This window comes from Zalophus californianus, chromosome 8, assembly GCF_009762305.2.
Source record: "Zalophus californianus isolate mZalCal1 chromosome 8, mZalCal1.pri.v2, whole genome shotgun sequence".
In the NCBI taxonomy this organism is placed as follows: Eukaryota; Metazoa; Chordata; class Mammalia; order Carnivora; family Otariidae; genus Zalophus; species Zalophus californianus.
The window spans coordinates 41076124-41094347 of record NC_045602.1 but is presented as its reverse complement, the minus strand read 5'-3'; the positions used below and the strand labels follow the sequence as shown (position 1 = coordinate 41094347).

The window sequence follows — 18224 nt, the reverse complement described above, 5'->3', positions numbered from 1 at the left end:
GATTAGGAAAATGGTATATCCTCTTGAGCAGAGTGGGCTGGCAACCCTTATTACCTCCTCTCGTCTTTGAGTGACTCTGGACTCTATGGTCCAAAATAATCTGGGGGCTTGTTTTCATGGGCCAGTACCTCCCAATGTAACGTATGCTTCCCTCTACCATGGATTCAGACAGAAAGGAAAATTTTAATATTTACTTTGCAGGATGGGGTAATCATGGAAAAAGATCTGTTAAACGGTGTGTGGCTATATTTTAAATCTTTACCCACTCACTGAATTTCAACTTGCATTACAAGTTTTCTACCTGGCCCCTGGGAATGAACCAGAATCACCATTACTGTCATGATCCTTAGCTGTCTATTTCTATGACACCGAGTCACCACCCTCTCAAATCAGAAGCCTCAAGTTTGCTTTTTACTGCTTATTTGTTCCACTTTCATATGTTAATCTGAAAGATGATTATCAAGATGTCAGTCACACAATAAAGGAACATTAAAGGAATAGGGCTAACATAGATATTAGTGCAAAAACAAATGTATGAGAGGTACTATCTCAGGTCATCCATCTCATCAAAACTTTTGCGTTGTAGAAAACATTCTAGTCCTTGGTATCAAACTCAACTTCTAGACCTCTAATTTCTTTAAGGATCCATCAATCATTTGAACCTATTTTACTACCTTTTTACTACCTTTTATCTTTCACCATGTCTTGGGCACTATACATGTCATAAATTTATTACTAATTATATAAAATAGTTCTTCCTGTATTCATCTCTGAGATTACCTCTATTGATCCTTAAGGCTTGTTCTCTTCTGTGCTGAGTCTGTCCTTCTCTCAGTCCACCATTCATACCAACAGTGCTTTGACCTTGATAATATCTTCTCTTAAATGTAGCCCTAGCAGACTATAAAGTTCTCATCCATTTAAACTTATATTGACCTAAATAACAGACCCATTGTGTTGGTTTAAATATCTATTAGATGCTATAATTACCCACACACTTACCACTACTCTTGTATTTACAATTAGTTAATTAGGAGGGCTGATTGGCCTAGACAAGGTGGAAGGGACAAATGTGGAGCTATCCTCGAAATATTTCTTTTCATGATTTTTTTTAGTAACAAACCTTATTGGCACCTGTGCCAATGTTTCCTTTTAACAACTTTATTGAAATATAATTAATGTACTGTATGATTCACCCATTAAAAGTATACCATTCAGTGGTTTTATTATATTCATAGAATTGATTAACCATCACCACAGTCAATTTTAGAACATTTTCATCACTCCAAAAAGAAACCCTATTACCCATTATTGATCACTCTACATTTCTCCCGAACTCCTCCCAATCCCCTCCCCAGCTCGAGGCAACCACTAATCTACTTTTCATCTTTATTGACCTATTCTGTACATCTCATATAAATGGAACTGTACAATATGTGGTTCTTTGTGGCTGGCTTTTTTCACTTAGCATAATGTTTTCAACACTCATCTATGTTATAGCATAGCATTTCTTTTTATTGGCAAATAATATGCCACTGTATGGGTATACATATTTTATGTATCCACCCATCTATTATTGATGGATATTTGGATTGCTTCCACTTTTTGGCTAACACTGCTATGAACATTTGTGTACAAGGTTTTGTCTGGATATATATTTTCATTTCTCTTGGGCATATGCCTAAGAGTAGAATTGCTGAGTCACCAGTAACTCTATGTTTAACCTTTTGAAGACCTACAAAACAATTTTCCAAAGCTACTGCACGATTTTAAATTCCCACCAAAAGCAAATGAGGACTTTGGTTTGTCTCTGTTTTCACCATTATATCTTTTTCATTATAGTCATTCCTACTGCTTGTGAAGTGGTATCTCATTGTGGTTTTGATTTATCTTTCCCTAATGGCTAATGATGTTGAGCATCTTTTCATGTGCCTATTGACCATTTGTATATGGAGCCTGTTTTCTGAACTCTTGCAGAATTTATTACTGATTCTATTAGTATGGTGTGTGTGTGTGTATTTCTTGGATACTCCCTTATCTGGGGAACTGTATATTCAGATACTTCACCCATTTCTTAATTGAGTTATTTTCATTTTACTATTGAATTGTAGGAGTTATTTATATATTCTGGATACAAGTCCCTTATCAGTTATATGATTTGCAAAAATTTTCTCCCACTTAGTGGGTTGTCTTTTCACTTTCTTGATGGTATCCTTTGAAGCACAAAAGTTCTTAATTTTGATGATCTGCATTTTAAGTTTAAAATTGGGAGTGTACGTCTTCTGGGCCCCTTGAATTTCCACATGAATTTTAAGATAATCTTGTCATTTTCTGCAAAGAAGCAAGTTGTGATTTTGATAGGGATTGCTTTACATCTACAGATCAATTTAGAGATTATTGCCATCTTAACAATATTAACTTCTGGTCTGTGAACATACAATGCCTTCCCATTTATTCAGGTCTTTGTCAATTCTTTCAACAATGTTTTGTAGTTTTCAGAGTATATTTTACACTTCATTTGTTAAATTTATTCCTAAATATTTTATTATTTTTGATACTAATGTAAGTGGAATTGTTTCCTTAATTTCATTTTGGATTTTTCCTCATATATATATATAGAATATATAAATAGTATATTTATAAATATGTGTGTGTTCTATATAGTAATACAATTAATTTTTATATATGGAGCCTGTTTTCTGAAACCTTGCAGAATTTATTACTGATTCTATTAGTATGGTATGTGTGTGTGTGTGTATTTCTTGTATACTCTATGCACAAGAATAAGTCATCTGCAAATAGATATCGTTTTACAACTCCTTTCCAATCTGGATGACTTTAATTTTCTTGCCTATGTTCCCTGGCTAGAACCTTCTGAACAGAAGTGGCAAAAAGCAGAAATCCTTTTCTTGTTCCTGATCTTAGAAGGAAAGCTTTCAGTCTTTCACCATTAAGCATGATGCTATAAGGAAGTTTCTTTCCTATTCCTAGTTTGTTGACTGTTTCTATCATGCCATGATGATTCTATCAAATGCTTATCCTGCATCTATTGAGATTATCATGCAGTTTCTGCCCTTTATTATAACAATATGATTTGTTATAATAATTGATCTTTTGATATTAAACCAACTTTTTATCCCTGGGATAAATCATATTTGGTCATGGTATATAATCCCTTTATTGTTTGATTTGGTTTGCTAGTATTATGTCAGTGATATTTGCATGGATATTCATAAGGAAGACTGGTCTATAGTTTTTTTTTTCTTGTGATGTGTTTGGTTTTATAGAATGAGTTGGAAAATATTCCTTCTGTCGTCTGAAAGAGTTTATGAAGATCTGAAAGAGTTTATGAAGAGCCATTTTCTCTACTGTTTTGTAGAATTCAAGTGTCTTCTAGTCTCCTACATTTCCAAGTTTCACTTTTCTTTAAACTTAAGTGTGTGTTTAATATTAATTTTTCAATATTATTTAGTGCTGCACAAGGGTTTAACCTGCTGGTTTCTAATAATGTGTAATTTTGTTGATGTGATACTTTCAGGCAATTTTTTTTTTTTTTTTTAGTTTTCACATTCTCAGTCATTTATTTTAATTTGAATGTTACTTTGTAAGTAAAATCTTTCCATTTTTTATTTTTAGTCAGCCACTGCTTTGCAAACAGACTACTCTTAATTTCATAGATCTATATAACCATTCCTCCGCTTATGAAGGGCTGTACCTTTTTACTGTAGCCCTTTCTATTCTGGGTCAGAAATGTACATGAGAACTCGAGCCCAGATCCTCTGGCTGGGCCATGACCAATATAGCTCCAGTGGGCTCTCTAAGTGTCAAATTGCTCAGATCACCCAAATGTTCTGTTGACTGGGGTTAGGGTAAATTAAAGTTGTGGTGGTGTGGTGAAGGCAAGATTAGTAAATCCAAAGGATTCCTGCATTCCAACCAAAGACGCTGTGCCTCAGTATGGCCCTGATTTTTCTTACAGCTCTTCCGCACTTATCTTCCAAAGGCTCTAGTCTCTAAGTTTCCCTAGGGCTTTCTGATCCAGTGATCAACCCCCAGATTAATAACAATGATTTTCTACCTCTGAAAGTATTAACACTCATTTCAATGCAACTGGCAGAAACTCAATTTCGATGAGCTTCAGCAACAACAACAACAAACAAAAGCTCATATAATAAGGAAGTTCAAGGGATGAACATACCTTTATGAATGGCTGAATTCAGAAGCTCAAATAATATCTTTTCATCTTTATTTTTTCCTCTTTCTCTTCATCTTCCAGCTCTGTATTTCCCCGTTTCATTCTCACTTGGGCTCTTCCATGAGCACCACCTGCCGTGCTAGTTACAGCTGGCTCTTGGAGTGAGAAGAGCACCTCTTGCTGGAGATGCTGGAGAGAACACTGATTGGCTCAGCTTGGTCCCGTGTTCAGTCCTAAGCCAATCCTTGCACAGCCAGGTGTACTCCGATAAGCCAGGCCTGGGTTTGTGCCTATTCCTCATTCCTGTGATGGGGAAAGGGAGGGGTCAGCCTTACCAAAACCACATGGTAATGGGGTTCCCAAAAGAAAGAGGGATTCTAACCCCAGAAGAATTGGAGGTAGGTCTGAGGTAGGTCTGTCCAGGGCAGACAAAAATGATAGCTTCTCAGTCTACATATTGAAACCCACCCTCAAAGTGACAAGTTCTTCCTCCTGTTACAGTCCTGCTAACAACTTAAAATAATACGTAATCCTTATCACCTTCGACAAATACTATTGATTTAGCAGCCTGAGAATGAACCCGAGATTCTGTCTGAAATTTACTAAAACACCCGCAGGCTCTCTTGTACTCATAGCTGCTCTCACAACAGTCCTGTATGCGGACAGCCAGATGATATTTAAGTTGAACCAAAGTAATTTCTTAAGATTACATATTTTTTCTTCAAAAAAATTTCCACTGTCAAACTCCTCTCCCATTTTGGCAGACTATCAATATCAGTTTTGCTCTCCACCTTGATCCTTGCACTTTGTCCCTGTACTGAATAGAACTTACATTTTTGGTTCAAGGACTGTCTCCAGAGTACCCTGGACTTCCTTGCTTTCCCTGTCCCGTATTGATCACATTCTTCTCCCTACTCCTATACTCATGTTAATTTATGTAGTATCTTACTTATTTCAATTCATAGACTTAGTTTCTAAACTTTTGCTTCTTCTTTTATCATGCAAATTCTTCCAAGAGATAACCCTTAAGGGCTATCTGACTTCCTAGTTGTTTTTTCACGAAACTCTTCATTTAGAACTCTACTAATTATAACTTCCCTTTATCTGTACTTCGAATAAATAAAGCACTGTTTCATGTTGGTCTGAATAACTGTTGTTTGTCCTGTTTTGGAATCACGTAGAAAAGAGTCCAATAGCTTGGTGTATATAACATATAAATCAGAATCACATACAAATAAATCGTTGACTTTTTTAATATGACTGCTACTCATTTGATTAGATTACAAGTGAGGGTGAATGATCGTGGAACATTGTTAGAACATGTGTCTTAGAAGCCAACAGCTTAGAACTCTGACCCATGATTGTGGCATAGAGAAAGATTAAGTTAATATTATGTAACATAATTTTACAAACACTTCCACTCATTATTCCAGCCCACAAATAAATAGGTTCTTTTTTAAAAAGATTTATTTATTTATTTGAGAGAGGGAGTGGGGGGGCAAAGGGAGAGAATTTCAAGCAGACACCCCAATGAGTGTGGAGCCTGACTCAGGGCCCAATCCCAGGACCCTGAGATCATGACCTGAGCCGAAATCAAGAGTCAGGTGCTTAACCGGCTGAGCCAGTCAGGTACCCCATAAATAGGTTCTTAATGGGGACTGAATTTTCTTTTTCAGCAACTTATCACCCCTGAAAATTTAAAGTTAAAAAATTAACTTTAAAATTTTTTAAATTCAAAGTGGTTTTGTGCTATGTCATAGCCTCTTAGGTCAGTAGATGGGCCCCTCATTACCAGGGTGACTGGACATTGTAAAGTCCTTAAGATAACACGATGAGTCTCTTAGTAGCCATTCATCAAACATAGTGAAATTTAAGACATTGCCCAGTCCTCTATTACTTGCCTGCAATTTCATAGCTAAAAGACACATACTCAAAATGAAAAGAAAGGAATTCAAACAATTTAAATCTGATAATTCAAAGAATGCTTTTATGGATAAAGAAGATATATATATACTTTTATGGATAAAGAAGTGTATACACACACACACACACACACACACACACACACACACACACACACACACACAATGGAATATTACTTAGCCGGGTGCCTGGGTGGCTCAGTCAGTTAAGTGGCTGCCTTCGGCTCAGGTCATGATCCCAGCATCCTGGGATCGAGTCCCACATCCCAGCATCCTGGGATCGAGTCCCACATCGGCTGCTCTGTTGGGTGGCAGTTGGATGGGTTAAAAAAAAGGAATATTTAAAAGGAATATTACTTAGCCATGAGAAAGGAATATTACTTAGCCATGAGAAAGGATGGCTTTAAAAAAAAAGGAATATTACTTAGCCATGAGAAAGGATGAATACTTACTATTTACATCAACGTGGACAGAACTGGAGGGTATTATGCTGAGCGAAATAAGTCCATCAGAGAAAGACAATTATCATATGGTTTCACTCATGTGAAATGTAAGAAACAGAGGATCATAAGGGAAGGGAGGGAAAACTGAATGGGAAGTAATCAGAGAGGGAGACAAACCATGAGAGACTCTTAACTATAGGAAACAAACTAAGTGTTGCTGAAGGGGAGGGGGGGATGGGGTAACTGGGTGATGGGCATTAAAAAGGGCACATGATGTGATGAGCACTGGGTGTTGTATGCAGGTGAGGAATTATTGAACTCTACATCTGAAACTAATGATGTACTGTATGTTGGCTACTTGAATTTAAATAAAAACAAACAAAAGAAAAACAAAGAATGCTTTTAGAAAAAGTTTCAGATGTGTTCCTGTTTAATGTATGCACTTTGGAGTTATAGCTACAGTTAACACATAGAGCTATTTATTTTCCTTAATAACCATTCTTGCTTTCCAAATATTTTTATTCTTTCAAAAGACAGGGCTTTCTTTAATGACAAATTTTTATTTTCATGCAGTATTTGCGACCAGCTCTTCTTAAAATAAATGAACTATGCTATCACTTGAGTTTTATGGGACTTTGTCATATTGAAAAATGTCATACCTACACCCTGCAAGAATTTAAAGTTGCACAAGTCATACGGTTAGAAGAGGTAAGGAATTTTGTCTATGGTTTCAAGATTTTTTTTCATTCTTGCTGCTTTGCTATTACTAATTATACATATTCATCAACGTCTAGGTGACAGAGCGCCTAGAAGAATTTCGAAATGAGGCAAAAAATGTGGTCAGGAAGGCTTGTCGAATTGCTCTTCGTGCTGCAGGATTTATTCCTGATGACTGTCTACATAAACCTGTTGAGGGTATGAAGGGGAAAATGCTTTGATAGATCAGAAGTCATGGCTTTCTAAAAAATTAACTCTTTTTCTACTTTTCTTAAGTTTAAATATTTTTTCAGTTCTTCCAGTGTCTACTTGATACATTTTAAATTCAGTATATATTGTAGAGGGGGGAAAACACAGTAAATATTGCATCTTCCTTGTATCACCACTGCTTATATATAATATTTTAAACTGGTTACAGAACCTTTATTTCATAAGCATTTTATAGAGGAATCAGGGCCTCTTTTCTTAAAGGTATGTCCAACCTACCAGTACGGACAATAGGTTTGTTAAAATTAAGCAACTGGGTGGATCTCAGGTCGGCCCCAGGTGACAAGAACTGTAAAAGGATAACTAAAATTCAGGTGGAAAAGGAGGGTAGAGGTGTTCCTAGGAAAGAGGTAACATGGTATAGAGATCAAATCTGAGTAAGGGGAATGTTAATGAACTGTCTGCAGTCTTTTGTTGAGTTGAAATCCTTTGATGTGGAATTCTTTTGGATAACTGGGCTGTTTTCTAGAGTTTGAAATATCTCATTTGGTTAATGATAAATTGCTTGACAAAATGCTTGGTTGCATTTTGTTGGTTTTTAATTTTACTTATCTTTTTTTTCCATTTTAATGCCAATGTAGTTAACATACAGTGTTACATTAGTTTCAGGTGTACTATATAGTGATTCAACAATTCTGTGCATTACTCAGTGCTTATTATGATAAGTGTATTCTTAATCCCCTTCACCTATTTTCCCCATTCCTCCGCTCATCTCTCCTGGTAACCATCTGTTTGTTTTCTATAGTTAAGAAGGTTTTTTGGCCTTTTCCCCTCTTTGTTCATTTGTTTTGTTTCTTAGATTCCACATATGAGTGAAATGATATTTGTATTTCTCTGATTTATTTCACTTAGCATCATCAGGGAAATGCAAATCAAAACCACAATGAGATTATTACCTCATACCTGCCAGAATGGTTAAACTAAAAAACTCAAGATGCAAGTGTAGGCAAGGATGTGGAGAAAAAGGAACCCTTGCGCACTGTTGGTGGGAATGCAAACTGGTGCAGCCGCTGTGGCAAACAGTATGGAGGTTCCTCAAAAAATTAGAACTAGAAATATCCTATGATCCAGTAATTGAACTACTGGGTATTTACCCAAAGAATGCGAAAACACTAATTCAAAGGGATACATGCACCCCTATGTTTATAGCAGCATTATTTACAATAGCCAAATTATGGAAGCAGCCCAAGTGTCCATCTATAGATGAATGAATAAAGAAGATGTGGTATATGTATATACAATGGAATATTGTTCAGCCATAAAAAGGAATTTTACTCATCTTTTAATCCATATTGAAAGAAATGGAATTTTTACCCAAGAATTCTTGACATTGTATCTTCTGTTGTTCTTAGATTATTATGAAATGCAAGACATTGGAAGTCTCATTGAGTTGCCTGCTTACACAGACTCTGACAAAATGACATACACAGAGCAGGCCAGCAAAAGGCATCACTGCCTGAGGCTAACGTGGTAAATGATTATTCTCTTTTTCAAGAAAAATTAGAGCATCCAGCCTTCTCAAGTTTCATTAAAAATTAAAGCCTTCATCAAAGGATTCACTAATAATGATGAGAGATTTGGGGAATATGGTAACCTGAATGCAGGCCCAGAAGCTCACCCATCCAACTGCCACCCAACAGAGCAGCCACTGGGAGTCAGACTGGTGGAGAGTGGAAGGCATGCCCAAGGCCAAGTGCTCCCCTTCGGTCTCTAAAGCTTTGTTTCCCTCTAGCCCAGCTTGGAGCAAGCACGGAGCAGGCTGTGGTGAGGAGAAGTCAGGTACAGAGAGAGCTGTGGGCCTCCTCCAGTGCACCTGGAGAGCCCACTACCTCGGTGTGGTCACTAAAGAACGACAGATAGCCGCATTGCCACACAAAACTCCACCCTCTCCCTAAGGTGGATTTGGCACATGGGAGACCAGGGCGGAAAGCCTTCCTTCCAGAGCCTCACCTGGGTCTTGACATTGTTCTAGAGTTCGGATTTCCCACCATTCTAAAACCTCATCATTACAAATAACTTGCAAACGAAATCACCAGACATTATCTGAAAAGTTTTGTGTGGCACGATAGAACACTGTTATTGTTCCTCAGTGCCCACTAACTTAGTCCAAGTTTGACAGCTGTATATTTAATAAATCTTAACTGCGTACTGGTTTATATATGAAATAATATGATAATAATGGCTGTGTCACAACAGAGGTCAATGGAACAATCCCTGAGGCCACCGAGGCCCCTTGGCCTTCAGTTGAGTAGAACAAACATTTATTCTAAATACCCAAGTAAGGAAACGTAAAATCTGCATCTCTGGGTTAGCAGTTGCTATCAAACAACATTTATGCAAGAGCAAAGATTTCACACCTTTACCATTAGAATGTGAGTTACAGATGTTGTATATTTTCTGATTTCTTCTTTAAAGCATCTTTAAAAAATCTTATGGCCCTTTTGGCTAGATGAGCTGCGTGCATTTTCCATACCAGCTATATTGCTCATTAAATATCCTTTTGGATAGTTAGAACACCCAGCTAAATTGATGCTATATATTTGAATATATTTGTGTTTTAAAATGAAGAATGTCCAAGAATAACTCTTTCGGACAGTAAGTCTCTGTCATTATAACATAAATGGAAATCCAAAGAGAAATTATGATATTTTAAATTTTGAATATTTGGTTTAGTGTCACTTTCAAAAATGGTTTAGTGTCACTGTCATAGTAGTGAATATAGAAAACTGAAGCTGTATTTTTTTTCTTTTCAAGCTTTATCCGTCTAAATGACTATCTAATTGAGAACACAATGCACATCCTAACAGTAAATTCTGTTAACTCTCTTTTGAATTATCTTACTGACAAGCTAAAACGAACACCTTCAGCAGATGTCATTCAGAAATGGATTACTGAAGAGAAGCCTGAAGTCACTGAGAAAAAGGTATATTCAGACAAAAATTAAGAAAATTCATAGGTCAGCTTTTATTGAGTGCTTACTATGTACTATGAATTATACTATTTTCTATGTACTTGAAAAGTAGTAGAAATGCTTAGATTTCACAGGACAGTCAGAGCTTACCATATGCACTTGAAATGGCAGAATGAAAATCACCATATCACCAAATATCTAATAATACAGGCAAGCTAGTGCTAGATGTTGCTGTCTGTCTCATAGGAATTTGCTAAAGGCTATTCATGTGTACACTGAACAAATATTTCTTAAGTATGTACCAATCCCTATGCTGGGTGTTGGGTTTATAGTGATGAAAAGCATAGACAGGATTCCTGCCCCCAAGAAGCTTATGGTTTGGGGGTCATCATGGGCATGAACTGGCAGAGAAAAGCAGGGAAGGTGGTATAAATGAAAGATAAACAATGGTTTAGGGGTGAGAAGAAGCAAATCATGGAAGCAAACCTTTGTCCTTTGAGTGGATAACCTCTTGGGAGGATGTTGATCTTAGAGACACAGAGTAATTTGAGACATTTGAGATGAATTACTACAAATCTTTGCATTCTAGCATAGCTAAGAGAGAAATCATATCATCTCATATCCACGTTTCTCAATAAGCTTCCCCTAGCTCCATTCTAGATAATAGCTTCATGCCAGATACCTAAAAACATAGCAAAACATGCGTACCTGGTTTCATCGAGCTTCCTACCTGCACCTTTGAACTGCCTCCCCAGGAAACCCAGCTATGAAGTTTCAACCCTTTTCTCCAAAAGTTGAATTTTAGTTACATACTCCTTTTGATTACTTTCTCTCCTCCCTTAGTCTCAATTCTTCCTTTTTCTGAGTACTATTACATTTTGAAAGTAACATTTATTTTTCTAATTATAAAAGTAATATATGCTAAGTGAAGAAAATTGGAAGAACACAGAAATATACAAAGAAAAGGATACTCTGCTATCCAAAGATAACTATTTCCAAGTGAAAGAAGGTACCATACTTACTGCTTTAACACATTCTTTTTCCACTTAACAAAGTATTGTGAAAAATCTCCAAAGGCAATATGTATTTTTCCATATAATATTCTCACATAGAAATATAATAGCTGTACATCTGCCAAATAATTTTCTATCGTTGATCACTTTCTCATACTCCAAATAAGCAAAGACATCTTTGTTTCTTATCACTCCAAATAAGCAAAGAACATCTTTGTCCATACATTTTTCACACATCTATGATTTTTTCCCCTTAGAAGAAATTCCTAGATATGGAATTTTTGGGTCAGAAATGTGCTTTTTATACTGATGCATTAACTTCCCAAAAAGTTTTGTGTCAATTTATAACCTTCCTAGCAATGTTTGAGAATGAACCACATGTACACTAGATGTTATCATTCATTTTCATTGTGGTCAGTCTGATGGTTGTAAAGTAGTACATCACTGCTTTTAATTGTTATATTCCTTTAATTGTCACCCCAGTGCAGGGATAAGAGCATAGGTTGGTGGTCAGAAACACCTGGATTTGAGTGCTGGCCTGGCATTTAATAACCAGTGTGTCCTGAAAGAAATGTCTTACCTTCTCCAGATCCTATTTTTCTCATGGGGGTAATAATGATACCTGCTTCATATAGTTGATATGGGTACATGAATACTTAGCACTGCCTGGTGCACAGTAAATAATAAATGTTGTTACTGAGTAAACTATCTTGAGTATAAGAACAAGGAGGAGATCAATCACTTGTATATTCCTTTTAGGAAATGTCAGATTATGAGCTTTGCCCATTTTTCTATTTAAGTACATTTATATTTTAATATATATCTATTTATATATCAATTGTTATATTAGTATACATTTCTATTGAGTATATCAAATATATTTCCATTTAAATATTATCAATCTCCTGTATTCTATATACACTACTGATATGTTTTTCCAGCTTGTTGTTTGCCTTTCCATTTTGTTGATAGTGTTTTCATAAGGAGAGAAGTTTTACACTATTGTGTAGTCTTTTAATGTTTGCCTTTATTTTTTAATTTCTATGGTAATATTTGTTGAAAGACAAGCCAACATTATGAAATCAACTAATTGTATATGCTTCAGTTTACATGCTTCTTGTAATACAGGCATCTTTTATCTTATACCTTGGTTCTTACATCTTTATCACACTGCAAATGTGCTCATTTCAGGGGACCTCTGTGGTGGAAAAGCAGGAAGAAGATGAGTCTCTCATCCCCATGTTTCTCACAGAACTGATTTTGACAGTCCAGTCATTACTATTTGAACCCTCTTTGGAAGACTTTCTGGTGTGTGTTCCTTCATATAGCATCCATCTATAAGTACCTTTTTGGGAAATGAAGCAACTGTTTTACTGTCAAGTGATTGGCAGGTTTGCTGTTGTCCCTCCTTCAAAATGATCAGAAAGAAAAGAGAAAGTACTGTTCTGTGCATAGCATTACATCTACATAAAAACTATCTAAAAGTTTAGCACCTTTTCTTTAACTTGAGACAGAATGGGAGCTTGTAGGGTACACCATCTAGAGAACATATGCTATACAAAATTTAGAATTGACTATAGTAAGTACAATTTTTGAAATCTTTTTAGGTATGCTGCATCTGTGAAAATATTTTAATTATCTATTGCTGTGTAACAAATTACCATGAATGTGGCAGCTTAAAACAACAACCATGTGCTATCTCACAGTTTCTGTGGGTCAGAAGTCTGGGCACTGCTTAGCTTATCCTCTGTTTCAAAGCTTCTCCAGGCAGTCATTCAGGTATTGGCTGTGATGAGGTCTCCTTAGAGGCTTGACCAGAAAAGGATCCACTTCTAAGTTCCCTCAAGTTGTTGTATGGGTATAAGTATAGGACTGAAGTTCCTGTTTTCTTGAGGGATGTCAGCTGGGGACCACCCTTAGATCCTAGAAACCACTGGTAGCTCCTTGCCATGTGGCCAACTCTATAATCAGTTTACAATATGGATATTTGCTTCTTGAAGACCAGTTAGAAAATCTCCTTTGGGAAGGGCCCAATCCCTCTTTTAAGGGTTTTCACTTGATTCAGTCAGGCATACCAAGGGTATACCTTTTCTATTGACTCAGAGTCAAGTGATTTGGGACCTTAATTATATCTGCAAAATTCCTTTAACTTTCTATATAATGTAACCTAATCATGAGAGTGGCATCTCCCATCATATTCACAGGCCCTCCCTCCCTCCATATTCAAGAGGAAGGGATTATACAAGGCATGTACACCAGAGGGAGGGAATCTTGGGGGCCATCTTAGAATTCTGTCCTCTTCATTTGTGTACATGTATAGATTAGTAAACCAATCAAAGTCTATATTTCCTGGTATACTGTAGCACAAAAGCACTAGTAATCAGGATCTCTAGATTCTAGTCTTGGCTTTACAGTTAATGCGTTATTTGACCTTGGGGAAACCACTTACCACTCTAAGGTTCAATTTATGCATCTGTAAGATGAGAAGGCAGATGAGTTTTAAGTTTCCTTCCAAATCCAGTAGTCTATGATTCTGTAATTTATCAGATAGGTTATCTTAGGGTATTTATAAGGACAAGTGGACTGCTAAGTTCCCTCTGGTTGGGGACTTACTCAGAAGCTTCCATGCAGAGGCAGTGGGCTCTTGAATGTCCCTTCTTGGCCAGAAAACTCATGTTCTTCACATGATTTGTATGAACTCAGAATCAACACAGTATTTGTTATGGTTGAATGAGTTATTTATTTTAACATTTCAAAAAATTCAAACTTATTCATAAATATAATCATATATGTTTACATTTATGTTTATGTTTTTCTGTCTAACAGGATGGTATTTCTGGCACAATTAATCATTTTCAAAACACTGTGCTATCAGTTCCTAACCTTGTACCTGATACATATTTCGATGCTTTTACCAGACCTTACATTAACAACAAACTTGAAGAAAAAACCTGTGGATCTGGGCCAAGCCTCTCAGCAGTATTTGATGATGATAAGAATTTTCACACAATTATCCTTCAAATAAAGGTACATTTACTTTTACTATTTTATAATATTCTCAATTGAGTAATAAAGTTTCATCCTTTCTTATCTTTAAACTGAATGCTACTTAATTTCTAAATGGTAAAGTGATTTCTTTTTTAAAGTCCTAGTAGATCAGAACACTGATTACAGAAAAGGATTTAGAAGCGCAAGTTATCTGAGATGGCATCATTCCCTCACTCTCAGGGGAGAAGATAAGATTAAGAAGAAAGAAGAGCCATTATTTAAACTTGGGGTGGTGTAGGGGAAATGAAGCAATTGGTGAAAACTTAAGGTCCTACAAGACTAAAGAGAACCAAAAAATCAAAGTACACACAACTTTTTCCCCAAGGCCAAAAAATTAAATAATCTGCTCATTGCTACACTGATGGAACAGACTACCCTTGTATTATAAATCTCATAAGTCACTTCAGATCCATAAGCTGAGGAAATGAAGATATTTTAAATTCATGCAAAACTACTATAGGGAGAAAACAGAAAGCGAAGGTTAAAAGACCTCATGAATATTCCTTCCTTTCCCTCCCAAAAAACCTTGAAACAAAAGCTACACTACCAACTAGAGTAAATATCCTCAAACAAGCATTTGAATATGTGTAAATTCACATTGAATCAAAATTCAAAATTAAAAATAGAAATGGGAAATTAACATTCATCTCAGAAATGAAGACGAAATTACATGGTGACCAAAGGAGAATAAACTCAAATGAAAATTTAATAATTACTATAGGAGAATGATAGGAAAAATGAGAATAGAAGAAAGACAGAAAAACAACCAAGAGAATGAAAATAAGCTAGAGATGGACAAGTAAAAGGGTCAGAGAGAAAATAATTGGAATAGGAGATGGTCAAAGAAGAAATAACATACATTTAATTGGCATCTCTGAAGGAGAAAAAAACAAAACATAGGGTAGAACAAACATTTATAACTAGTCCAAGAAAAGAAACTATATATTGAAAGAGCCTACAGAGTCCCTTGGAAAATTGACCCAGAACAATCAGTTCTGACCTACAGCCTCTTAAAACTATTAGCTTTTAAAGCTAAAGAAAAATTCCCCAGGTCTCAGAGCACAAAGATCAAATAACTTACGAAGTAAGAGAATTAGACCAGCATCAGACTTCTCAAAAACAATGTGTAAGGCAAGACAATAATGAAATAGCATTTCTTAATGAAACTCTAGGGAAGAAAGTGTGAATCAAAAATTTTTATCTATTCAAGATAGTCTTTCAAGTATCAAGGCCATAGAAGCGTTTCCTTGGGACAAATTGGACAAATTGACCATAAAAATAAATACTGATTATAAAAGTATCATAAACTCTTGAATAAAATGAAAGCAATTAGTCCATATGGTGAATGAAGGAATGAATTGAATGAAAAGGGAAAGCTTTTCCTTACAGCAGAATGTCAACTAATAAATGTAGAAGGAAAATGTAAAGAAAAATCACCCTGATGGCTATCATAGAAACAGTTAAGAATCTCCAATGCATACTAAAATGAGAATGCAAAAGTATAATGAGAAACAGGATTTTTGTCTCAAAGTATTTCTACATAAGTTATTTATTGATTTGAGGGGGAAAGTAGTAAGTGATGAAGCCTGACAGATACCAGATTAACCAACATGTTAACATCACAGGTAATGGGACAAATTGACATTATGGTGCTTTCCATCATGGTGCACTGAGAACATACATCATTTCTGTAGTATTAGTACCAAAAATGTTTAACTGAATCTAAGTGTTGGAAGTTATAAAACATATACATACACACACACACAAATGAGATACTCTTCAAAAATGTAAAGGTCATGAAAGACAAGGATTGAGGAATTGTTTAAGATTTTAAAAATTATTAAGATTAAAAAATTATTACTAATAATTTTGGAGAACAGTTCTCCAAAAGTCAGATTTGAAGATTTTTTTTTTTAATTTTGTAAGAGAATCCATTTACTGCTCTTTGACATCAAGGATGGTATCTTCCCTCACTTGTGTATCCCTTGGTCAAAGCATAGTGTTGGACACAGAGAAGGCATTTGTGTTTGTTTGTTTAATTATATTGAATCGAATTCTGCTCAGAAAAAATATAATTTTACTTGTCTGTTTATTTATAACATTTAGGAAACCATACAGGCAGCATTTGAATCTGCCCAATTATATGCAGCTACATTTGAAAAGTTTCAGATATTCTTCAAGGAAAATGAAAGTCTTGACTTACAAGCTCTTAAACTTCAAGAACCTGGTAAGTTGGGCGCCTGGGTGGCTCAGTTGGTTGAGCGACTGCCTTCGGCTCAGGTCATGATTCTGGAGTCCTGGGATCGAGTCCCACATCAGGCTCCCTGCTCAGCGGGGAGTCTGCTTCTCCCTCTGACCCTCTTCCCTCTCATGCTCTCTATCTCTCATTCTCTCTCTCTCAAATAAATAAATAAAACCTTAAAAAAAAAAAAAACCTGGTAAGTTTTCCATTTCTCCGTACTAATTATTTTTGAGAGGGATGTCAAGGTTTATAGTATTGTAGGTTTCTCTTTGTTGGTGTGTAGTGACAGAAATTGTGGCCCAAAAGAGTCGGCATGATAAAAGTCAAGAATTTATTCATTTCTGGGTTCCTTTATGTAGAATTAGTCTCCACACCTCATGGTGTGATTTTGATCTTCTTAACTTTCCTAAGATTAGTTTTGTGACCTCGAATATGATTTATCCTGGAGAATGTGGCATGTGCACTTGAGAAGAATGTATATTCTGCTGTTGGAAGGAATGTTCTATATATGTCTGTTAAGTTCATTTGTTCTAAAGTGTGATTCAATTCTGTTTCTTGTTACTTTTCTGTCCAGTTGATCTATTCATTGCTGATAGTGGGGTATTAAAGTCCTCTATTATTCCTGTCTGTTTCTCTCTTAAGATCTGTCAGTATTTGCTTAAAACATTTCAGTGCTCAGATATTGGGAGCATATATACTTATGGTTGTTATATCTTCTTGATCTACTGACCCCTTTATCATTACATAATGGTCTTTGTCTCTCATTATGATTTTTGGCTTGAAGTCTATTTTGTTTGATATAAGAATGGGTACATCCACTTTCTTTTGGTTACTACTTGCTTGGCATATCATCTTCCACCTCTTCAGTTTGAGTTGATGTTTGTTTTTGGAGTTGAGATGAGTCTTATGAAGGCAGCATATAGTTTGGGTCTTGTGTTTTAATCCAGCCAACAACTCTGTGCCTTTTGATGGGTGAGTTCAATCCATTTACATTTAGGATGATCATTGATGTATGAAGACTTACTGCTGCCACTTTATTTTTTATTTTCTGGTTGTTTTGTATCTCTCTCTCTCTTTCTTTGTGTTTCTGTTTACCTTCTTAGGTTGGTGGCTTTCTATGATGATTTGGTCAATTTCTCCCTCTTGTGTGTGTGTGTCTTTGCTCTAGATTTTTGTTTTGTGGTTATTGTGAGGTTTGTATAAAATGTCTTATAGATAAAATAGTCCTTTTTCTGCTGATAGTAACTTATCTTCATTTGCCTACATAAGTTCTTTTATTTTCCTGCTCCCCTTTTATATTTATGTTGCCACATTTTATCCTTTTATATGCTGTGAGTTTGTTACCAAAATATGTAGCTATAGCTATTTTTAATGCTTTTTTCCTTTAACCTTTATGCTATAATTGTTTAACATCCTATTCTAAAATAGAGTTACAATTTTGTGATTCTGTTTATCACCTTACTCAA

The 18224-nt window shown here is 35.7% G+C and overlaps 1 protein-coding gene across 1 annotated transcript in view; it reads left to right on the top strand.

Annotated features, from left to right (window-relative positions):
• Positions 1 to 18224, top strand: part of DNAH6 (dynein axonemal heavy chain 6) — a 228589-nt gene that overhangs the window by 45742 nt on the left and 164623 nt on the right. The window contains exons 6-12 of the mRNA XM_027623437.2: positions 7134 to 7268; positions 7355 to 7475; positions 8897 to 9014; positions 10299 to 10467; positions 12660 to 12776; positions 14295 to 14495; positions 16623 to 16743. Of these exons, the coding sequence (XP_027479238.2) occupies positions 7134 to 7268; positions 7355 to 7475; positions 8897 to 9014; positions 10299 to 10467; positions 12660 to 12776; positions 14295 to 14495; positions 16623 to 16743 (982 nt within the window). The remainder of the gene's footprint in view (positions 1 to 7133; positions 7269 to 7354; positions 7476 to 8896; positions 9015 to 10298; positions 10468 to 12659; positions 12777 to 14294; positions 14496 to 16622; positions 16744 to 18224) is intronic.